Source organism: Phasianus colchicus, chromosome Z, assembly GCF_987193195.1.
Source record: "Phasianus colchicus chromosome Z, bPhaCol1.hap1.1, whole genome shotgun sequence".
Classification (NCBI taxonomy): Eukaryota; Metazoa; Chordata; class Aves; order Galliformes; family Phasianidae; genus Phasianus; species Phasianus colchicus.
This window is the reverse complement of record NC_143476.1, coordinates 11864204-11888502: the sequence shown is the minus strand read 5'-3', so window position 1 is coordinate 11888502 and position 24299 is coordinate 11864204. Positions and strand designations below refer to the sequence as shown.

The 24299-nt window shown below is 49.2% G+C and overlaps 1 protein-coding gene and 1 long non-coding RNA gene across 3 annotated transcripts in view; one reads left to right on the top strand and one right to left on the bottom strand.

Moving 5' to 3' along the window:
• The window catches only part of LOC149912528 (uncharacterized), a 158753-nt gene that overhangs the window by 126731 nt on the left and 7723 nt on the right, over positions 1-24299 (bottom strand). The gene's annotated exons all lie outside the window — the stretch shown is intronic.
• LOC149912529 (rho GTPase-activating protein 32-like) lies at positions 19760-22966 on the top strand. The gene is made up of 9 exons (XM_090130844.1): positions 19760-19832; positions 20014-20091; positions 20405-20486; positions 20966-21109; positions 21387-21489; positions 21585-21717; positions 21883-21965; positions 22326-22433; positions 22795-22966. The coding sequence occupies exons 2-9, from the start codon at positions 20041-20043 to the stop codon at positions 22964-22966; spliced, it is 876 nt and encodes a 291-aa protein (XP_089986970.1). The 5' UTR covers positions 19760-19832; positions 20014-20040.

Here is a 24299-nt window from a genome sequence, read left to right as displayed (position 1 = left end):
CCTTCTCCGGGACCTTTGAGATACTCTTTTACCATCAAGGGGACAGCAGACCTCTGGGCTTCCATTAGGGTATGGCATCCTGTTGCTGGATGCTGAGAATGTCCAAGCCCAAACTTTACAAGGAGGAAACCGTCATTATTATGGTTTGCACGCAGGAAAAGCTTGATGCAAGTGTGGCAGCGAAGCTTTCTAAGTTCCCTGCCCCCATTTCCTTGTTTTTTTCCTTGCCTATTTTGATACAGTAAGCTGCTCTTAATGATGACCGTGTCCTTTGCCATAAACACACCTCTGCCCACATGGTTATTTTGAGCTCCTCTTCTTCCAGTAGCTGGGATAAGCAAGCCTGAGAAAAATACAGCACCTCCCCCAGAACTGTGGTGGCTGTGCTGCTGCTTTCTGATCCTCGCTCTTAACTGTGGTTTTCCCTGACAGGGCACAATTCTCTCCCAGGGCCCAAGTCTGTGGGGGTCTCTTCTGCTGCCACAAAGCTGCTCAGCCTGGAGGAGGCACAGGCACAGAGGCGAGGCCACAGCAGCTCTCCTGTTGTGACAGAGAGCAGCCGGGACAATGAAGTGGAAGAAAGCCCTGCAGCTGGGCAGGGCAAATTCCACACCGTCATTGACTTTCCATCTGAAAGGTAAAGAGGACTTTCTTTTCCAGCACCTAGCATCATTGTTTGGGTGGGTTTTTGTGTTTTTCTTTCCATGATTTCTAGTGCCAAAACTTGCTGAAACTAAGTTATGCTACTGGTGGGGTTTTCCAGATGTCAGGGCCACTGCCTGAAAACAATTCCAGTTCTCCTCTAAGCAGAGCAGTTGGTCAGACTTGCTGGCACTAGAAATTAAACATGGCAGTGAGATGAGGCTGATGAGGTGCTAATGTAAGAGTCAGAGATGCTTTTGAGCTTCCTTTATGGCTGCACGGTTCCTCAGAAAGCAGTTACACCTGCCAGCTAAATCAAAGCACTCCCTCAGATGCTGTGCTGTACAGCTGTGGAGCCTTTGCTCACATGCTCTGCATCTTGCTTGACAGATGTGAGGGGAATTCGGCCAGCAAGACTTCAGGGCTGAGCTGTAGAACGGAGCCATCCTCAACTGTTGCAAACAGAGCGAGTTTCTAAGTTGTGTTTCTGCAGAAACTAGGCAGTCCCAGGAACAAGAAACTGCTGCCAAGAGCTCAGTGCTGCTCTTCCCTCACCCTGCACCACGCACGACTCACAGCATTGGCTGTTTTCTCTCTCCAGGCAAAATCCACCCAGCAAGACTGAGGAATCGCCAGCTAGCAGTTGGTGTTGCTGCTTCAGGCTCAGAAAGCCATCCTCTGGGAGCAAACGCCAACTGCAGCGCAATGCCAGGCAGCCCTCTGAAACAGCAGTGGTAGTCCTGGCAGGTAAGGGTGCAAATGCAGCTTCCAAATCCCTGCTTTTCAGGAGCATAGAATTCAAGCTTGCTCTGCACTTGTATCTCCTTCTGGCGTTCCAGCCCCAGCCTAGCATTTTCAGTTCACCCCTGATCAAGAACCACTGTCGTAATTAAGTTTGACACTAACCCCTGTGTATCCTTTCTAGGTGAATCGAGCCTTTGCCAAGCCATAAGATCCAGGGCAAGTAGCGAGGATGCTCTCTGTGCTTCCATCAGTGGAGAGCTCTTAGGAAGCACAAATTGCTGCAGTTCCAACAGCAGCCTTCCATCTGACAACATTAATGGAGAGAAGGAGCTCATCGAAGTCCATGCCCTCATTACACCTGGCTCTGCTGAAGTTGCTGACCTGGGCCTGCAAGACACCACAGTCACAAGTGTGGTCTGTCACCCAGTGTCTCTGCAGTGCAACCCATACCAAGAGCAGTGTGAGTGCCCTGACAGCAGCACCTCCATGCAGGAGCAGGTCAGCATCAGTGAGGAGGAGCAGAGCCTCTTGCAGGGGGACTTTCAATCAGGCCTCCAGTCCCAGGCACCGGACAGCAGCACTGAGAGCTCTGAGCCACTCTCTCCATGACAAAACAGGATGAGTCCCTACTTCACCATGGACCTCTCACACCCTCCTGTCCTTTATATAATAATAAAAGCACACTCGTGCTCAATCAACGCCTTGACTGCCTCCAGAGTCTTCATTCACACGGACTGGGATGAATGCAGCACACAGCAAGGCACCCCAGCTTGCAATGCTGTGGCTGTGGGGTGCGTGCAGCACAGCTCCGGGTTTGTTCCTGTTTTGTCTGGCTTTGGGATGTCTGCAGGGGGAGCTCTGCTACCATTTGGCATGGTAGCAAATAATCTCTCGCATCCTGGATGCTGCTCATGATACTCCCAAGCTTCCTGGCTGTGGCTTTGTGACGCTTTTCAGGGCCTTCTGATGCATTTTGATGCCTTGGATGTTGCTTAACACCTCCCTCCTCGCATCATGTCCTTTCCTGGCTCCCAGCTACGAGCTGGCCGTGCAGATCATCTCCAGACCTGTCATCAGCACACTGCGGCAGGAGAAGCTCCCCCTGGCCAACGTCAGGCAGTACAGCTTGGTCTGCAGCTCAGTGGCCATTTCCCTTTTAGGCGGCTCCTGCAGAAGAATCAAGCAGCAGAACCTTTTGCTCACCCTGCACCACACAAATGCTGCAAAAGCAGAAACAACCTGGGAATCTCTGGTTTGCAAGACTTCACAGACACTTATTGACTGTGTCTGATGGTTCCCTCCCATCCTTGATTTCCTTCTCCCCTTCTCCTCGTCTGATCCCACTGCTGAGCCATGATCAAGCTGCCCAGTGTGGCAGAGCATCGTGCAGAGCCGTGCTGGCACCTCCTCCCCTTCCTCTCCTGCAGCTCAGCCTGCAACCTGAGCAAGTTTTTTTCTGAGAAAGTGACCAGCTCTTTTCCATCCCTTTGCCCCTACAAACAGTTGTCCAGAGGATCTCGTCCAAGAATTCCTGGAACAGCCTGCAGCTGGCTCTCCTGAAGTTCAGGCTCCTGCCTTTGCTTCCTGCCAGGCCCGCATTCCTTGAGATCACAAGCTCAAGGAGGGCATGGTCACTGCAGCCCTGACCGCCTCCTGTCGTAACCCCTGGTGTGCACCATGTCCAGCAATGCTTCCCTTCTGCTTGCTGTGCCCAATGCCTGCACCACAGAGTGATTCTCACTGCACTCCAGGAGTCTGTCAGATTGCTTGCAGCCAGCCATGCTGATTTCCCAGACTGACTGGAATCCCCCATCAGGATGAGAGTCAGTGAGTGCGATGCTTCTGCTGGCTGCAGTAAGCAGCTCCCACCAACAGGCTCTCTTTCCAGGCGGCTGTAGCAGACCCTCACCTCCAGAAGCCCTGCACTGCTGCACTTCCTAATTTTACCCACAAGTTCACAACCTGCTCATGGCTCTTCTTAGTTCTTTGCACTCAACTTCTCATCATAGGGGGCAAATCCCTTGCCTTCCAGAATTCCATAGTATCAATTGTGTCTGCTAATGTCAGGATTTTTTTTCTTTCTTTTCTTTTCCCATTTTCTAGGTAGGAAAATGAATTTCTGAGCCAGGAGAAGCAGAAGTGAAACAGTCTTCCTGGCACTGCTCAGGTTGCATGAGTTGCCAAGTGCTCCTCAGGTAATGTGTGCTGAAGAGCTGACCTTGGTGGCAGGGGCTGTGGCTGCATTTTGTGCCTGTCATGCGGGAATCCAAGAAAGCCTATTCAGAGCAGGAGCTGCAGAGCGAGATAAACATCACGAGAAGGTAAGGCTGAGAAGCAAGGACACCTCCAGAAAGAAGAGAAAAACTGAGTCAAGTGAGCTGCGTGACGGCCGTGTGATGCTGACCATGATTGGAGGAAGAGCGCATGGCTGGGAATGACTGATGGCTCTGGTTGGATGGGTGCCTGTGTGCACAGAGTTAAGGAGTGTTTGTGGGATGTTTTGCTGGCATCTAACGGCTGTAAGGGGAAGTCAAGAGAGAAAACTTGTGAATGCGTATAAGGGATGTTAAAATCTGGAACAGACTGTTTGGATCAGTCACAGCTGAGTCCAGATTGCCACACTGTCAGAACCTGGGGCCTAGGATTTTCCTTTAAGAGTGCCAACTGCTCATTTTAAATGATAAAAAGTAACATTGATAGAAGCTTCCCTCCTTGCATTAGAATAAGGCATTGATATCTGATGTTTCTGTCTTTCCATTCCTTTAGCAGCCTGGGTGTTGATGCACCTGCATGCATCTGCTGCCCTCCCCTTCTGTTTTGTGTAAAAGAACAGTAAAATATGCAATCAGTGTGAGATCTTTCTGAAGTATTTTACTTTATTTGCCCCTAGGCTGCAATGGCTGGGAAATGGCAGTGTCACCCAGGAGCCCACACGGCGACCTGATGTCTCATTGTTGGGGTCTATTGGAAACCACCACGATGACAAAAGAATGCCTGGGATTCCTCCGGCCCAAATGCCAAACCTTGCACTTGGCTGTGCTGAACCTCATGAGGTTCACCCAGGCCCACCTCTCAAGTCTGCTGAGCTCAAACAGATGTCATTTTTCTCGTGTCCTTCCATTCCGAGTCCATCTGTTCCCCAAAGCAAAAGAATTTGGAGGGAACCACCGACAGTTATGTGAGCGATTTCAGCGTCTATTTCTGATCATGGCAACAACTTCAGAGGTCACACTTAATTTACGGTGCCCGTTGTAATTCTGACCAAGGCTGCAGTTGCAGCTGACTTCCCAAGGCTGCAAGACGTGGTGGTGACACAGCCTTGTGCTTCTGCATTGGTGCTCATCCCACGTTTCCTTTCTCTGTCTCGCAGGTCAGCTCCTGCTGGAAGCAGATGGTATCCCAGTGTGAATGAAGGTCAGTGCAGGAGCAGCTGCTGATGGGAGGAAGGAAGTCCATGCTGAAGAGCTCTGAAGCATCTGCAGGTATGGTTCTGGAGGAGGCAGCAGTGATGTCGGAGGGCTCCCAGCAGGAAGCTGTCTCATCCAAATTCTTGCTGAGTGGTTGGAAGGGAGCTTTCTGCATGACAGCAGCACCAGTTGCTTGCTTCAAATGCTGCAAAGACAAGGATTAGCAGGAGTTCCAGTATCTACAGTATCATCACGAATCACGATAGGATTACAATGTGTCCTCATACAAACGCAGCCATTTCTCTCTGAGTCCAAAGGCTGTCCGGAAAGCATCTGTGAGGTCTCTCACACCAAACCACTGCTGTCCGTGTGGGATCTGACTCATTAGGGTATAGGGGTTAGGAACCACAGGCTGTCTTTTGAGAACGGGTTCAGTCATTTCCTTACATCTTGCACCAGCCGATACGTGCCGTCTGCCTTCCGTGCCGACAGGATTGGGGTGTTATAAGGCCACAGACAAGGTTCCAGAAGACCATCCTTAACCAGTGTCTGTGTAACAGCTTTTAGACCCACTCTCCCTTCTAAGGCTATGGGATATTGTTGCTGTTTCACAGCTCCACTCCCTCCTTGGGCAGTTCTTTGTAAGGGAAAATTGTGAGTCCACCCCGATTTCCTTCCCCTGCCCACACCTTTGGATTCATTTCTTCTTCATCACAGCTGTTAACACATTCATTGACCCCTGATATCTGTTTCACAGACTTGCAGCTGTAATCCTCATTTAACTGTCAAATCTCTCCCCCAGAAATCGGTCCCTGCTTCAGGCACACAGAACAATTGCCCTGCAACTATTTTATCTTTCCATTTTAGTTCTGTGGTCTCCAAGAGTGGAGCTGTCACTTCTGATCCCTCAGCCCGTTATGCACAACAGCCACATCCAGATACACGTCTGGTACCTCTGAACTAGCTAATGCTGTAGGATGGAATGTTGTTTCTGCACTGGCTATCAAATGTGGGATTGCTCTGAAGTAGTACAGCACAATGTGTTTAGTAATTTGCCCTTAGAAACAGTTTGAAAAAGTAGAAAGACTTTATTAGTATTAGTAAAAAGAAGTTATTTCATAACATATTTTAGAAATACAGTTGTTCAATCATGTGATCAATTCTCACTTACAGAACTGTAATAGTTACAAATTGCATGGGTTTAGTATTAAGGACCAGAAAGCATGTTGTAAGGCCATTCTGTTTGGATAGGAGAAGCTCAGCAAAAGAAAAACAGACTCCAAAGAAGCCAGGGCCTCCACACAAGGCTGAACTGACTCACTCTGTGGGCAGGTTGGGATGCAACAGGCAGGCATCAAGAGACTCCCCCCTGTCCTCCTTCCAAACTTCTCTCTATTCCGGGATGAGCAGCTGTCCAGAAATAGTGGCCAAGTGTTGATAAGCAGCTGTCAGACGTTCAATAATTAGCAGTATACCTGCTGAGCTAGCAACAATTGGTGTTTAGCCAGTCACACACACACACACAGAATAGCCTGGGTTGGAAGGGACCTCAAGGATCAGGAATCTCAAACTCCCTGCCACAGGCAGGGCAACCAACCTCTGTACCACTGCACGTATGCACATTGCTGGATAGGAACAGCAGTGTGGGAAAAAAACTGTATGCTGTGGATGCAAAGGGTGAATCAGAATGGCTTAACAGCTGTCCCACAAGGAAAAGCAATCCCATACCTGCTGTGCAATGCTCATGAACAAAACCAATGCAGATGCCAGCAGCTGATGCCCACAAGGACAGCCAGCCTGGACTTATTTACATTACACATCTTTGTCCTGATGTCCTTCTAGAAGCTGGAACATTTCTCCACCTCAGCAGAAGAGGGCAGGAGGGGTCAAAGGTGAGGGCACATTCTGCTCTTTATCTGGCACTCAAAGAGAAAGAGAAAATGAAAACCAGATGTGTTACCCTGCCCATGGCAAACACCAGCCTTTCCATCCTTACTGTCCTCCTAACATCAGCACTAATTGAAACAACATCCCACTCACCCTTGCCATTTCTGGAAGAGGTTGCAGCTCTTTCTATTGCATCCCTCTAGCTTTCAAGTCAAGAGCTCCTGTGTCACACAAGGAAAAGCAATCTTTTACCTGCTGTGCCATGCTCATGGCAGCAGCAATGCAGATGCCAGCAGCTGATGCCCACAAGGACAGCCAGCCTGGACTTATTTTCATTACATATCCTTGTCCTGATGTCCTTCTACAAGCTGGAACATTTCTCCCTCTCAACAGCAGAGGGAAGGAGAGTTCCAAGGTGAGGGCAAACTCTCCTCTTTTTCTGGCACTCAAAGAGAAAGAGAAGATGAAATCCAGATGTGTTTCCCTGCCCATGGCAAACACCAGCCTTTCCATCCTTACAGTCCTTCCTGACATCAGCACTAATTGAAACAACATCCCACTCACCTTTGCCATGTCTGGCAGAGGTTGCAGCTCTTTCTATTGCATCCCTCTAGCTTTCAAGTCAAGAGCTCCTGTGTCACACAAGGAAAAGCAATCTTTTAACTGCTGTGCCATGCTCATGGCAGCAGCAATGCAGATGCCAGCAGCTGATGCCCACAAGGACAGCCAGCGTGCTCTTATTTTCATTACATATCTTTGTCCTGATGTCCTTCTAGAAGCTGGGACATTTCTCCCTCTGAGCAGCAGTAAGCAGGAGAGTTCGAAGGTGAGGGCACACTCTCCCCTGTTTATCTGGCAGTCAAAGAGAAAGAGAAAATGAAATCCAGATGTGTTTCCCTGCCCATGGCAAACACCAGCCTTTCCATCCCTACAGTCCTTCCTGACATCAGCACTAATTGAAACAACATCCCACTCACCTTTGCCATGTCTGGCAGAGGTTGCAGCTCTTTCTATTGCATCCCTCTAGCTTTCAACTCAAGAGCTCCTGTGTCACACAAGGAAAAGCAATATTTTACCTGCTTTGCCATGCTCATGGCAACACCAATGCAGATGCCAGCAGCTGATGCCCACAAGGACAGCCAGCCTGGACTTATTTTCATTACATATCTTTGTCCTGGTGTCCTTTTGGAAGCTGGAACATTTCTCCCTCTGAGCAGCAGAGGGCAGGAGGGGTGCATGTTGCTGGCACACTCTCCACTTTTTCTGGCATACAAAGAGAAGATGAAAACCAGATGTGTTTCCCTGCCCATGGCAAACACCAGCCTTTCCATCCTTACAGTCCTTCCTGACATCAGCAGCAACTGAAACAACATCCCTCTCACCTTTGCCATGTCTGCCAGAGGTTGCAGCTCTTTCTATTGCATCCCTCCTGCTTTCAAGTGAAGAGCTCCTGTGTCACACAAGGAAAAGCAACCTTTTACCTGCTGTGCCATGCTCATGGCAGCAGCAATGCAGATGCCAGCAGCTGATGCCCACAAGGACAGCCAGCCTGGACTTATTTTCATTACATATCTTTGTCCTGATGTCCTTCTAGAAGCTGGGACAATTCTCCATCTCAGCAGAAGAAGGCAGGAGAGTTCCAAGGTGAGGGCACACTCTCCTCTTTTTCTGGCACACAAAGAGAAAGAGAAGATGAAATCCAGATGTGTTTCCCAGCCCATGGCAAACACCAGCCTTTCCATCCTTACAGTCCTTCCTGACATGAGCCGCAACTGAAACAACATCCCACTCAAGTTTGCCATGTCTGGCACATGTTGCAGCACGTTCTATTACATCCCTCTAGCTTTCAACTCAAGAGCTCCTGTGTCACACAAGGAAAAGCAATCTTTTACCTGCTGTGCCATGCTCATGGCAGCAGCAATGCAGATGCCAGCAGCTGATGCCCACAAGGACAGCCAGCCTGGACTTATTTACATTACACATCTTTGTCCTGATGTCCTTCTAGAAGCTGGAACATTTCTCCACCTCAGCAGAAGAGGGCAGGAGGGGTCAAAGGTGAGGGCACATTCTGCTCTTTATCTGGCACTCAAAGAGAAAGAGAAAATGAAAACCAGATGTGTTACCCTGCCCATGGCAAACACCAGCCTTTCCATCCTTACTGTCCTCCTAACATCAGCACTAATTGAAACAACATCCCACTCACCCTTGCCATTTCTGGAAGAGGTTGCAGCTCTTTCTATTGCATCCCTCTAGCTTTCAAGTCAAGAGCTCCTGTGTCACTCAAAGAAAAGCAATCTTTTACCTGCTGTGCAATGCTCATGGCAGCAGCAATGCAGATGCCAGCAGCTGATGCCCACAAGGACAGCCAGCCTGGACTTATTTTCATTACATATCCTTGTCCTGATGTCCTTCTACAAGCTGGAACATTTCTCCCTCTCAACAGCAGAGGGAAGGAGAGTTCCAAGGTGAGGGCAAACTATCCCATGTTTATCTGGCACTCAAAGAGAAAGAGAAAATGAAAACCAGATGTGTTTCCCTGCCCATGGCAAACACCAGCCTTTCCATCCTTACAGTCTTCCTGACTTCAGCAATAATTGAAAAAACATCCCACTCACCTTTGCCATGTCTGGCAGAGGTTGCAGCTCTTTCTATTGCATCCCTCTAGCTTTCAAGTCAAGAGCTCCTGTGTCACACAAGGAGAAGCAACCTTTTACCTGCTTTGCCATGCTCATGGCAGCAGCAATGCAGATGCCTGCAGCTGATGCCACAAGGAAAGCCAGCCTGGACTTAATTTCATTACATATCTTTGTCCTGATGTCCTTTTCGAAGCTGGGACATTTCACACTCTGAGCAGCAGAGGGCAGGATGGGTCCCAGGTGAGGGCACACTCTGCTCTTTATATGGCACTCAAAGAGAAAGAGAAAATGAAATCCAGATGTGTTTCCCTGCCCATGGCAAACACCAGCCTTTCCATCCTTCCAGTCTTCCTGACATCAGCACTAATTGAAACAACATCCCACTCACCTTTGCCTAATTTGGCAGGGAGGTGATGCTCTTTCTATTATACCCCTCTGGCTTTGAATTCACCAGTGCTTGTGTCACACAAGGAAATGCAACATTCCAGCTGTTCTGCCATTCCCATAGCAACAACTATGCAGATGTCAGCAGCTGATGCCCACAAGGACAGCCAGCCTGGACTTATTTTCATTACATATCTTCGTCCTGAAGTCCTTCTAGAAGGTTGAACACTTCTCCATCTCAGATGCAATGGTCAAAAAATGTCCAAGTTTAGGGCACACTCTCCTCATGGCCTCTTGCACTCAAAGACAAAGGGAACATGAAAACCAGAAGTGTTTCTTTGCCCATGGCAGACACTAGCCTTTCCATCCTGACAGTCCTTCCTACAATCACCTGGAATTGAAACAACATCCCCCACATCTCTTTTTTGTACTTATTCATGCGTGAATAATAATAAGGAGAATTTTTCTGTAAATCTTATTTCTGCATGGAAACGATCAGATAACCGGAGCTTTTTTCTCTAAAACAATCCTGCAAATTTGCATTGCTTATCTATGTACACAAAATGTTTTTGCCATTCATCTCAAATATCAATACATCTGGCAAAATAAGATAGAAAAAGTATTTACAGACATTTTTGGACATTGATTACTTCTGGTCAAGTGGGAAAGAATCCCTAAGCTGCAATCATGAAATTCTTTTATCACTTTCTCTGATTTAGCCAGTGTTACTAAAAGGGAAATAAGACACAGGCTTTTGATAGCAGCTGCCAATTTAAGAATGATAATACGGTTTATTTTTCTTGGCTAAGATCAAAGTCCCGCATTTCAGGATTATCTCCAGCTCATCAAGTATAATTAACAGTTTTGGATAGCCACATTATTATATGGCAATATTGTCTTCCTGCAAGGAATTTCATTGTTTTGACACGTGCCACAGGTTGTTAATAGATTGCCTGATTACCATTTATTTTTTTTATTGGCTTATGATGACTACAGAAAATTATACAGCAGCACCATAAAAACTTTAAATCCTATCCCATGTATCTGCACTCATACGAAAATAATATTGGAAAGCATTGGTGAAACTAAGATTACAAAATAAAGCAGAGGACAATTTCAGTGAAAGCCTGCAGGTTTTACAGCTCTGCCCATTTCAAACCCCTGAAGACATCCACGGGTTTCCTGCTGTGGGACACAGGCACTCACCTGCAGCTCAGCACTGCCTGCTCATGCCTGCGCACACCTTCAGGCTGGAACCAAGGAAATCCTCAGCAAAGACATCAGTACACTTTTGTTATGATGACTTTCATAAAGAAGCATCAAATATTTCTTCACGAGAAATACTGCAAGTCCCTTTGACACTAGCCCTTATTTTAAATGTTTAGATTTGTGCTTCATTCAGGCGTGCTGTCACTCCCAAAAAGATTTTTATTCTTTTTCATTCTGAGGAACACAGTGATTTCTGCCTTGTTTACTGACTGTAGGCACAGCAATACTCCTGCACCTTCAGGGAAACAGCAAATCCATCTCTTTCACACCCTACTTCTATCAAGCTCATTCACCTTACAAGGTATTTATTGCAAGCAGCTCTTCCAAAAATGGAGATTAACAGAACCTGCAACCCAGGACACCTCAGTAAGCCAGTACTTTTCATCTCCTGAAGGTGTAGGTAGACACAGAGCTGGAACATCTTTTCCAGAGCTGTGTGATGCTATCTCATCTGTGTTCCCTAACTGTTGACTCAGTTTCACTTCTTCTCTAACCTGGTTGCATCCCAGGATTTCTGGTGCCAAAAATAAACTGACAGCTTTCATCACTAGTTAAAAGGAAACTGCAATAGGAAAAGCAATTTTTCTGATTTCTCTGTTGATCAAAGATGCTTCATGCAAGCCTGATGCGGTAGAAACAATATCAGCTTTAGAATGACAGTCATTAGAGCAGAATCCTTTCACTGATGAAATCCCACAGTCCTGATTCATACAACACTGACACTGGAGGACACAGTAGTTTAGATGAGAGCGCATTAAAAATGACTAAGTTAAGGTCTCAGCAAAGAGTGACAAGTATGAAAAAAAGAAGTTGCAGAAACTGCTTCAGTTTGGCACTCTGGCATAAAGTATGACAACACACAACCTGCCTGTGCAGTTCCAGAAGCAGAAGAAAGCCGTCAACCAAGACTTGTTCTCATCTGCTCTGAAAGTCCACTGGGACAAGGCCACTTTTCTCTGACGTGCTTCCAGAAGTATCACTTCTGAGCACTGTGCCAGGGAGTTACAAGATACTGTTTGTGTGTACAGAGGAGAAAAAGACGTCTGTCTGGAAACAGACTTGGTGAAGGAGAAGCAGCATTTCCAGAGTACTTCAGAAAGAACTGAGCACTGCCCCAAGAGCTTCAGAGCGGCAGGCTGTCACAGTGTGCCAACCAGCTCAGCTGTGAGTTGGCACTGAAGCTGCACCACAGGGAGAACAAAGCCCCCTGTGCACCCTTGGAGAGCCAAGGGTTGGAGATTGATGAACCTTGAGCTCCTTTCCAACCCGGGCCATGCTGTGATTCTGGGATTCTCACCTTTGCCTCATCTGGCAGAGGGAGGCAGCTCTTTCTCTTGTCTCCCTATGGCTGTCAGGTCACCAGGGCCAGTGTCACACAGGGAACTGCAAACACTGTGTGTGCTGTGCCCTGCCCATGGCAGCACAGAGGCAGCTGCCAGCAGCTGATGCCCACAAGGACAGCCAGCCTGGACTTCCTTTGATTCCTTCCCTTTGGATCAGCGTCCTTCAGGAAGGCGGAACATCTCTCCAGCTGAGCAGCAGAGGACAGCAGGGCTTCGTTGTCTGGGCATGTTCTCTTCTGGCCCTCTGGCCCTCACAGACACAGGAGGAGGACACAGAGGCTGCTGTAACACAGCCAGCCCTGCCTCTCAGGTCAGCTCTCAGGCCATCCTCTCTCCCCTCAGCAGCAGCTCACTGTTCTGCACTCCTCTGGCCTGGGCTGGCAGAGGTGTGCAGCAGTTCTGCTGATCTCCCAGTGCTGGCCATGTCTGCAGTGCCTGTGTGAAAGACACAGGAAGCTGCCAGCATTGCACTGCTCTGCTGTGCCCCTGCCATCACCGAGTTTGCTGTCAGCAGCTGCTGCTACACGTCCATTCAGGCACAGGCCTTTCCTTCCTGGCCCTCTTTCCCCCCCTCTCTCCTCTGCTCTCTCTCGTGCTCCCCTTTGGCCTGGGCTGGCTGAGCAGTGCAGGCCTTGTTGTTGCTCCCTGGGCCAACTACGTCACGGTTCCCCGTGACTCTGCCAGCTGCTCTGACACAGCGACTGCGTCCTCAGTGTGGATTCCAGAATGCGACAGACGTCCAGAGAAGACTTCCAGGGCTGATTGGAACATGCTGCCATCAAGAACTGCCATGGCTCAGGCCCCCTGGGAATCTGCTCACAGCGAAAGCTGCTGTCACTCTGTGTGGGCACAGCCTTGTCTGTGTAGGCCTGCTCACACTGCAGCCCCTGTCTGCACCAGAACCGTGCCGATCCACCTTCTCTTGGCCTCCTTGCCTGCATGGAAAAGGGCAGCTTGGGCTGAAGTCCCTCAACTTTCAGATGGCCGAGTGAAGTCTCTGAGCCCTGGTGACCCACTCAGCTCTTCAGCCTGCTGACCTGCTCTGCTGGGGCTGTCTTAACAGGCAGAGGGCACGTGATCCTAATGTCCCCACATCCATCCCTCTTAGCATACTGTAGGCCAGTTCCTAAAAGGACACCTGCACAATCTCTCTGAATGTTAATCAACACGTAGTTGGTCTGTGCACTGCAGAAATTGCACCTAGGTTTTCAGTGGTGATTAGCTATGTGTTTAGTCAGAGGTGCAATGGTTCTAATGGTGAGAGAAAGACATTCCCAGTTGTCACCAGGTGGAACACACTTCAGACTGGAATCCTCAAGCAGACTGCAGTCAAGCTTTCTTAATTACTCGTTGTTGTTATCAATTCAGACGCATCTCTTAATTCCTGCTTGAATGAACATTCTGTAATAATCTGCTGAGACAGCGCAAGGCTTGACAATGAGACTATAGTTTATGAAAGCAGCACTTTTTACTTCCTTTACAAGTTCTTATCTGAATGCTAAATGCAACATCAATTCACTTCTCACTGGGTTGAACGTTTTAAATATTTGGTAAACATAATGGTTCTAATTCTGACATTTAATATGAAAATATTAAAATTCCTTGTAAGTACTTTTTTGTTAGAATGCCAGATGCTAAAGGGATGAAGTGGCACAAGAAAGCAAAATGTCTCTGCTGATGGCAGGAAGGACTGTAAGGATGGAAAGGCTGGTGTTTGCCATGGGCAGGGAAACACATCTGGTTTTCTTGTTCCCTTTGTCTTTGAGTGCCAGAAAAATAGAGGAGAGCGTGCCCTCACCTTGGACCCCTCCTGCCCTCTGCTGCTGAGATGGAGAAATGTCCCAGCTCCTACAAGGACATCAGGACAAAGGTAAGTATTGGAAATAAGTCCAGGCTGGCTGTACTTGTGGGCATCTGTTGCTGGAAAATTTAATGGCAGTAAACTGCCTAGATAATGACAGAATGAGGGTGACAATAGAATGGTACGTAATCACAGTGCAATGAAAAATGTATGCAGGGTGCAGGAAGGGAGGTGTGGACATTCTGAGTTGCAACTCTTTATTTGCTCCAGAAAGCTCTATCAGAATGGAAGACTGAAGGAAATACTTTGAGGGGTTTTTTAATGTGACTGGATAAAAGATCCACGTGGCAAATTGAATAACTGGGTGGTAAAGGGACATAGATACCTCACTGTTTCATGGAACCTTTCAATTAAGCATCTGAGCACTGCGTACAGGACTTGGGAATATAAGTATTAGAGGATCATGGAATATCTTTATTTGGAAGGGACCTCGAGGATCATGTATTCCACCTCCTGGTTCCACACCAGACCTCCTATGGGTCAAGCCCTGTGTCTGAGAGCATTGTGCAAATGCTCTTTGGCCTTTGTCAGCTCAGTGCCAAACCACTGCCCCGGGGAGCCAGTGCCAAATTCCATGTATCTAGTTCATTCTACAGAATGATGCCAAGAACAGTTATAGAGATCGACTTACAAACAAAATTCTTGTCTTGAATTAATGGTACACTCACCATTTAAAAAAAAAAAAAGAAAAAAAAAAAATCAAAGCCACATTCTTACGCTGGCATTTTACAGTATTGTCAGATTTTTGTAATTCTGTTTTGTCATATAAGATTCTCTCATCGTGAAATAATGACCAAGTTCTCTTTTCAGATCTAAACATACAAATGCTGAAGGCAGCAGTGCTGTTCAAGAGTACATTACCAGCTCAAACACTGCTTTGGCTATAAAACTGAAGGCAGTCAGGAATTTTATCAAGGAGTTAGCATGTAAGTGTAGATTTAAAAGCAACCTGTATTGTTACTTAGAGTTTGATATAGTGTAATCCAATGCACAGTACTTGTAACGTGTGTTTTACAAAATGCTTTGCAATGTAGGCATCTATTAAGATAAATGCTGCAAGTTCTAATATGTCCATGACCTTTTCAAACAGTTCCTTACTCCTACACATCACTACGAGTAGTTCTTCTGTCAGGAAGGATCACATGAGTAATTAACCTGTGACCTTAAGTTTGGAATTAAATGCATACAGTGGAAGTAAGAGCTGTGGGTTATTTTGCTCTTTCAGTGTTGAACAGCCGAGGTGTTTTGTTTTGGAGGGTGGACAGTGATGGGACAAGTGGGGAATGGCTTTAAACTGAGACGAGGGGTGTTGAGGTTTAGGTTGGATGTGAGGAGGAAGTTTTTCAGCCAGAGGGTGGTGAGGCACTGGAACAGGTTGCCCAGGGAGGCTGTGGATGCCCCATCCCTGCAGGCATCCAAGGCCAGGCTGGATGTGGCTCTGGGCAGCCTGGGCTGCTGGTGGGCAGGTTAGAAAGCCCACAGGACTTTATTGCAGCCCTGGGTGCAGGGGGATCACTGCTCCTAGCATGCACACAGAAGAGCTGGAGCACACAGGTGATGTACATTCCACTTGTGAAAATTCCTGCAATTCCAGAGAGCGTGCGCCTGTTCCAATCACTGCTGCACAGATTAAAAACTGATTGCAGATGAGCTGTTTTGGTATGGGGTTCTTGCCAACGGTCTGCAGTGGCTGTGTGATTCCTCGGGGAGTTGCTCTCCAGCCCAAAGGTCATGTCCTAAGTCGACCAGATCCCGTTTGTGTCCAGAAATGGCTGACAACAGATCAGCTGCTGGTCAAGTTTCTAACATCACACTGGCCTTGCTCCAGTGTCTGTGTCATCAGCCCCAGCACATACGGTGCACCTCTTCAAGGCTTTGCAACACTGAGACTCTGCACTTGGGCTCCAGACATCCTGCTGCACCAAGAGGTTATTCTAGCTTTGGTATCTTGCAACTTTGTATATAACTACATCACTGTAATCATAAATGTCTAGGAGAATGGAGATGGAGAAATTAATCTCCCTGTAATTCTCTGTACTGCAGCCCCGTGGTTGTCAACACCTAATGCAATATTGAAATTTCAGTTGAGAAATTGAAAGCTGCCCTTAACAAAAAAGCATCTGGATTTGTTACTGAAATCACACTGAGGATCAACAAATCCAAATGCTTCTAGCATAACCACGATTATAGGCAGTGTTTAGACAAGCTCTTACAGGAAAACCATGAACACAAGGCTAAAGAGAGACTAAGTGATGCACTCTGCAGGAATACTCATGGAAGTCTTCACAGTGCAGGAGTCTGATCTGATTACAGATGCTGTGCTTTAAGTACCCCTTATCATATCTTTTTTTTCACTGTTGTGCAGGGGTTGGACTCAGTGATCTCTGGAGGCTGGAGATGCTGTTTGCTAATGGAAGATGGAGATAGGAAAAGCAAGTAAAAGGCATGCTGTGCATAGCCACCACATGGCATCTGCACCATTTCCCCCTGCACCAAGGAGGAGCAGCTCACAAGCTTGGCCTGGGCCAGGGAATGGAGCAGACAAACATCTGGACCGACCCCAAACGAGCTGGTTCTGCAGGTTGGGTGTCTTCTGCTGCTTGTCTCACATCCTGCTGCTCAGCGGTAGATTTGTTCCTGCTCAGTGCTAACAGGAAACTCACACAGCATTTCTGTTTCAGCTGTGCCAACGCTTTGATCCCTTGCTGCTTGGATGGGGCGTTTGAAGAATGATGCCTGTGCTGATGTCCAGCCAGGCTTTGGGGATGAGTCTCCACACCAGGGTACGACTGACAGGACTGAGGGTTGGGGATCCAGCCAGGTCGAGTCCAGTGTGCTTTGCTCTTGTTCTTAGTGCTTGTTTTTGCTCAGGAGGGCAGGAGGTGAACCTTGTGAACCAATGCCTGCAGACGGGGTTTGCAGAGAAAGAGGTCCTGCAGGCCTTGTGTGACAGCCACGGAGCTGCAGCGAGGCTGCATCAGTGTAAAACACCAGAGATCCACGGAGGTGTGAAGGGGAGCTGTGGGCTGCAGTCACGCAGGAAGGGATGTGCATGCTCGGGGTTTGGTTGTTGTGTGTGTGTTAAGTGACTGTGATACCACTGCTGGGTCAGTGTGAGTGTACGGAACAAGTGTGACAGCCTTTTTGATGGAGCCCTGTGAAAGGAGTCCTATGGACTTGAGATCCAACTATCAGCCTGTGGGCATCATTTAGGAGTTGGGGTAGGGGATGAGGCAAGGGAAGTTGGTGTAAGAAGGTGATAAAGCAGTCTGGCAGTAGTTCTGTGTTTCTCCCATCTCCTGCTTTATTTCCTTCCAGGTGAAATAGATGGGTGCTGCAACATGCCCTTGAATGTAACAAAACCCACTCTAGTGTGGATTTGACATGGGCCCAGCACTGCAAGGTACGCTGCTGGGAGGAAGTGTCCATCTGGCTGAGGGCAGGAAGGCCCTCCAGAGGGATGCACTGAGGCCAGTTGTGCGAGGCTCAACAAGAGCAAGCGCCAGGTCCTGCGCTTTGGTCATGACGACCCCGTGCCAGCTTCTCCAGGATTTGGCTGGGGTAGAATTCCAAGCAGCCCCTGATTCCAGAACGTTGGGCTGGGCTTTTGGAATCTTCTGCCCTTGTGACTGGTCTTGCCTCCCCACCCTGTCCGTCGTGGTGGAGCAGCCTGGTGGCCCTCAGTGATGTCATAAGGGCTAGAATGAGGGGAGGAGCAGTGCGTGCTGCGTCCCTTCATTGGAGCACTGGAGCTCTGACTGAGCAGCTCGCTTGTTGCACTTGTGCACCGACTGCGTCCCTTTGTCTTCATACCGTCCTGTGCAGCACCTTGTAGGTAAGCTGAGACAGTGTGGGAGAGACGGGGGGACAGTGAGTGCTGAGAACTGCTGGCTGGCGGAGCTCATAGGATCACATTATCTCCATCAGCAGAGGGGTGGCCATGAGGGACAGGGAGGTGATCGTCCCCCCCTGCTCTGCTCTTGTGAGGCCCCAGCTGCAGTACAGTGTCCAGAAAGACAGGGAGCTGTTGGAGAGGGTCCAGAGGCGAGCCACAGAGATGATCAGGGGACTGGAGCACCTCCCCTGCAAAGACAGGCTGAGGGAGCTGGGCTTGTTCAGCCTGGAGAAAAGAAGGCAGTGGGGTGACCTCATGGCAGCCTTCAGTACCTAAAGGGAGCCTAAAAAGAGGAGGGGAATCAACTCTTTGAAAGGGTAGATAACTGCAGGACAAGGGGAAATGGTTTTAAGTTGAAAACTTAAGTTTTTAAGTTGAGGGAGGGCAGATTTTGGTTTTTCCCTTGTAGTCTTTGCTAAACCGTGGAAGCAAACTGACCTGCTCTTTCTCTCTCCTCTCTCCACCCTCTGCCTGCTTCCCTGCTGCAGCTTTTGCTCGTGGAAGATCAGAGCAAAGTGACAAGGAACGGCTGCGGATTCGAGAGATTTCTCTCCCTCGTTCTGATCTCTTGCCAGGTACCTGCCATGGTTTGTCCCCCCACATGCTTTAGCAGCCCGTGACGCCCCGTGTTTAGTAACACAGCCTCATCCAGCTTTGATGGGACGCTGGTCACGTGTGGGTTTTCTCCACATGCTCTGCAGCTCAGCCCTCAGAAGGATGCTGTCTGTGGTGCTGTGACCAGCTGGTCTACAGGAAACCAATCCCTTAGGCAAAGAGTCCCAGCCCCAGCTTGTGCAGAGCTGCACAGCATCACCAGGGACACCAGCAGGCGTGCTTGGGCTGTGTGAGTGTGCCCGACAGCTGTAGGGAGCACAGCAGAGATGTGAACAGAGAAAATAAAAGTGTGTTTCTTTTCAGTTCCAGCTTGTCACACCTACGCTGATGGCCGTGGCGTGCAGCGAGATCAGCTGTGGGCCTGACCTGGCATGGACAGAGGTAGAGTATGAAGCTCTGATTGGTCTTTGTTCCCTGACTGCAGCCAGCAGAGTGAGCCGCAGATGTGCTCTCCTGCTTTCCAAGAGAGCTCCTCTGTGGCAAGACAGTAGTGCAAGCGTGGCAAGTTTATAAAAGTACCAGAGCCATCTCGGCTGTGGGGTTTGTCCTCTACTGACTTTTCCCTTGAAATGGCTGCAGAAACAACAATCATTCTCTGCTCTGTTTGGCCTCGCTGTTGGTTGGACTGCTCAAGAGAGCTGCTTGGTGCTTGCAATGGCACTGTTTGCACCTTGTAACTGCAGCCGTAGCTTTGGTTTCCCTCTTCACGGTCTCCTAGCATCTTAAAGAGTCAGCCTTCCTGCACAAAGAGCGCAGGAAAGGAGGGGGCAAAATGGACAAGGCCACCTGTCTGCGTCAGTGCCATTGCTGATTAGTCTGGATGGGGAGAGATGCATCTTTGCTGGCGTGTGCCTGCTGCACACCAGGGAGAGAAACAGCCGTTATTAGACTTGCAGTTCCTTCTGAAGTGCCCACGATAAGGACCGAGTGCATTTCCTGCAGCTTTCTCTGCAGATGTGCTCCTCACCTTGAAATCCTCCTTGTTGGTTCCCAGCTCCTCACCGTGGCCTGTGCTCTCTGTTTCAGGCTGAGAACAAGGGGAAGCCCCTGCTAGACCATGAGGTGGCACCTGTGAATGTTCCAGCTATTGCTGCTGCCCATGCTATTAAGAGATACGTTGCCCAGGCAGCGGATGAACTCTCCTTTGAGGTAAGCAGTTCAAGGCGTTCCTTGTTGCTCAATTTTACAATGGCAAATGTCTTCAGAGCTGCACTGGTGCAAGTGCTTTAATGCTCGGCGATGTTTGGCAGTGCAGAAGAATGCAGACATTTGAGCTGTGCTTTCCTCCCAGCTGTGCTGAAGCTGGGATTGACGTTGCAATCTCTTGCAGGTGGGAGACATCGTGTGTGTCATCGACATGCCACCAAAGGAGCTGACCCCCTGGTGGAGAGGCAAGCTCGGCTTCCAGGTAGGCACAAGCTTCAGACTGGAGAGTGCAACTGCAGTAAAGGCAGGAATCTTAGCTTAGAGCTGCTCTGCATGCACAGGATGCCTAATGGACGTAAACAGTTTCCCTGTGTCGGTGTCAGGGGACCTTGCCGTTGGCTGCAAATGTTGAAAAATTATTACCTTTATGCTTTGAACTATGGCCATTTTCTGCTGGATAGTCTTATGGAACGTCAGGCAAGCACGTTCCGAGGGAAATGTTATGTGGCTTTTGGTTTAACAGTTCAGACCTGAGAAGTGCTGCATGCAATAGTTGGCTTCTCTTCTTGTTACAGGTTGGATTTTTCCCAGGGGAGTGTGTGGAACTGATTAATAAGAACATTCCTGAGGCACTCATCAACTCAGTGCCAAAGCCAGGTAGGGATGTTACATTTGATGGTGTGGGGAAGCAAAATGAAGTCTTTTTGGGGGTGCGTTCCATGTTTAGTACCTCCTTTATCCATCCCACATTGTCCTCTGGGTTGATGATTCTTCATGCACACCATGGGGCAGAGATTTGGCCCAATCCTCCTGTGTTTATGATTGGACTTGGGGAAACTATAGAATCTTCATAGAATGGCTTGGGATGGTAGGGTCCTTAAGGATCCTCAAGCTTCCACTTCCTTGCATCAGGCTGTGCTGCCAGCCCCCACATTTAATGTCGGATTAGACCAGGCTGCCCAGGGCCCCATCCAACCTGGCCTTGGGCTCCTCCAGAGATGGGGAAAATCCCTTTTTGTATGTACTGGTTGGTAACGTTCTTCCCGTTCTGACGTGCTCTGTAGAATGTGCTGTGCTTGGCCTCGTCCAACGGAGCCAGACCTGAAATGACCTGGTTTCTTCCTTTTGTTGTGCAGTGCCCAAGAAACGCAGCAAGATCCTCACCTTCCTTCGTTCCTTGGTGAAGGCCCGCCCAAAGAAACCGACCGAGCGGGAGGTGGAGAAGGAAAGGGTGTTTGGTGGTGACCTGGGAGAGCATCTTCTCCACTCCGGTCGTGATGGTAAGGAGCTGCCCATTCCTGAGATCTTCCTCTGCTGGGCGTCTAAAGAAGATGAAAGGGAGCTCATATCTAGCAGGGGGCAGGCTGATAGCAGTGGAGGCGCGTGTAATGGGAGTTGATGGCTGAAGGATAAAGTGAGGCGGATGCTCCTAAGAGACAAGCACATCTGTATTTGCTTCAGCCAAGCCTGGCTGGGCTTAGTGGATGGGATGTGAAGCACAGCCTGCAGCAGGACTTGAATCAGGAGCTCCACTGACGGCTGGCACGTGTTCTTCAGTCCCCCAGGTCCTCCAGAGCTGCGCTGAGTTCATTGAGCAGCACGGCGTGGTGCAGGGGATATACCGCCTGTCCGGCGTCGCGTCCAACATCCAGAGACTGCGGTAAGAGTGCTGCGACTGACACAGCCTGAGTGCATCTGGTGTGGCTTTGGGCTTGCCTTCCTCTCGCTCAACCGGGTTTGCGTCCCTCTCTCCAGGCAGGAATTTGAGTCGGAGCAGATTCCTGAGCTCACCGTCCGTGACATTCACAGCGTGAGCTCCCTCTGCAAGATGTACTTCAGGGAGCTCCCGAACCCTCTGCTCACCCACCAGCTGTACGGCAAGTTCTCGGTAAGCACAAGGCCACGTCTTTCATTTCCCTCTTCCTGGGCCTCTTGGCAGATGGCTGCAGCAGTGCCCCAGCTCGGAGGCCCTTTTGCTGTCAGCCCCACGAGGTTTACTCGCAGTGGTGTACTAGCCTGATTGGTGTCTCGCTCCCTTTCTGCACTACTCCAGGATGCTGTTGGTGCCGCTACAGAGGAGGAGCGGCTGCTCAGAATGCAGGACGTCATCCAGCAGCTGCCCGCTCCTCACTACAGGTCAGTGCTGCCCTCAGCCTGCTGAGCTCAGCCCTGCTGCATTGCAGAGGGCAACGATGCGGTTCCAGGCTCTGTCTCACGCCGGCAACACGATGCCTGTGTATGCTGAAGGGTTGAAGGCTCCATGGGCTTACTTTATGGGGTCAGTTCCTGGGCACGGGGGCACGCTTGGTGCAGCTGATGGCTGCGGCTGTGCTGTGCTGGGGCTTGGTGCTGCAGCGTGGCACTCAGTCAGGTTGGATCTACTTCATCTTCGGTGACAGTAGCAATCACAAGAAGTAGCATGAATGGAGGTTTGCTTTCTGAATTGCAGCACGGCATGCTCGTTGGTGCTGAACGTTTGCCTCTCTTGTTTTCCAGGACACTGGAGTTCCTGATGAGACACTTGGCGTGTCTGGCTGGGAGCTCCACCATCACAAACATGCATGCCAAGAACCTAGCCATTGTGTGGGCTCCAAACCTCTTAAGGTAAACTGCTGGTTCTGTTTCAACACAACGCTTACATCTGTTCTCCATTAAAAAAAAAAACAGTGCTCCCTTTTTCTCCATCAAATGTGCTCTTCTCCTGTAAAATCTGTGGCTGACAGAAAAGCAGGAGCCTGAGCTGTTCTCCATCCCCACGGGCACAATGTCTAGGTGACAATTTCTGCAGTCTTGTTGAGATGGGACTGACGTGTCCTTGATCATCCAGGGGAATTTCTGCAGTGGCATCACTGATTGCCCACTGCGGAAGTCTCCAGAGCCTCAGCTGACAGCTTTTGGCTGCAACAATTCAGACTCGGGGAAACGGTCTTGGAGAAATGACTTCTAAAATCTGCCTTTTCTACAGATCACAGCAGAACGAGTCTGCCTGCGCCAGCGGAAGAGCTGCCTGCATGGAGCTGCAGATGCAGTCGGATGTGGTGGAATTCATCATCAACCACACCGACGTCCTCTTCGGCTCCAAATCCGGAGCAGACATTGCAGATGCAGCAGGTGAGTGTCTTCCTCCATTAGCTTGATCTTGACCTGACACCTTGACCAAATGCAGGCCTTCTCCAGGATGTTTGAGATACTCTTTTACCATCAAGGGGACAGCAGACCTCTGGACTTCCATTAGGGTATGGCATCCTGTTGCTGGATGCTGAGAATGTCCAAGCCCAAACTTCACAAGGAGGAAACCGTCATTATTATGGTTTGCACGCAGGAAAAGCTTGATGCAAGTGTGGCAGCGAAGCTTTCTCAGTTCCCTACCCCCATTTCCTTGGGTTTTTCCTTGCCTATTTTGATACAGTAAGCTGCTCTTAATGATGACCGTGTCCTTTGCCATAAACACACCTCTTCCCACATGGTTATTTTGGGCTCCTCTTCTTCCAGTGGCTCAGATAAGCAAGCCTGAGAAAAATACAGCACCTCCCCCAGAACTGTGGTGGCTGTGCTGCTGCTTTCTGATCCTCGCTCTTACCTGTGGTTTTCCCTGACAGGGCACAATTCTCTCCCAGGGCCCAAGTCTGTGGGGGTCTCTTCTGCTGCCACAAAGCTGCTCAGCCTGGAGGAGGCACAGGCACAGAGGCGAGGCCACAGCACCTCTTCTGTGGTAACAGAGAGCAGCAGGGACATTGAAGTGGAAGAAAGCCCTGCAGCTGGGCAGGGCAAATTCCACACCGTCGTTGACTTTCCATCTGACAGGTAAAGAGGACTTTCTTTTCCAGCACCTAGCATCATTGTTTGGGTGGGTTTTTGTGTTTTCCTGCAGAAACCAGGCAGTGCTAGGAACAAGCAACTGCTGCCAAGAGCTCAGTGCTGCTCTTCCCTCACCCTGCACCACGCACGACTCACAGCATTGGCTGTTTTCTCTCTCCAGACAAAATCCACCCAGCAAGAATGAGGAATCACCAGCTAGCAGTTGGTGTTGCTGCTTCAGCCTCAGGAAGCCATCCTCTGGCAGCAAACGCCAACTGCAGCGCAATGCCAGGCAGCCCTCAGAAACAGCAGTGGTAGTCCTGGCAGGTAAGGGTGCAAATGCAGCTTCCAAATCCCTGCTTTTCAGGAACATACAATTCAAGCTTGCTCTGCACATGTATCTCTTTCTAGCGTTCAATCCCGTGCCTAAATCTTCACCCCTGATCAAGTACCACTGTCGTAATTCAGCTTGTGAAAGTTTGACACTAACCCCTGTGTATCCTTTCTAGGTGAATCGAGCCCTTGCCAAGCCATAAGATCCAGGGCAAGTAGCGAGGATGCTCTGTGTGCTTCCATCAGTGGAGAGCTCTTAGGAAGCACAAATTGCTGCAGTTCCAACAGCAGCCTTCCATCTGACATCAGTAATGGAGAGAAGGAGCTCATCGAAGTCCA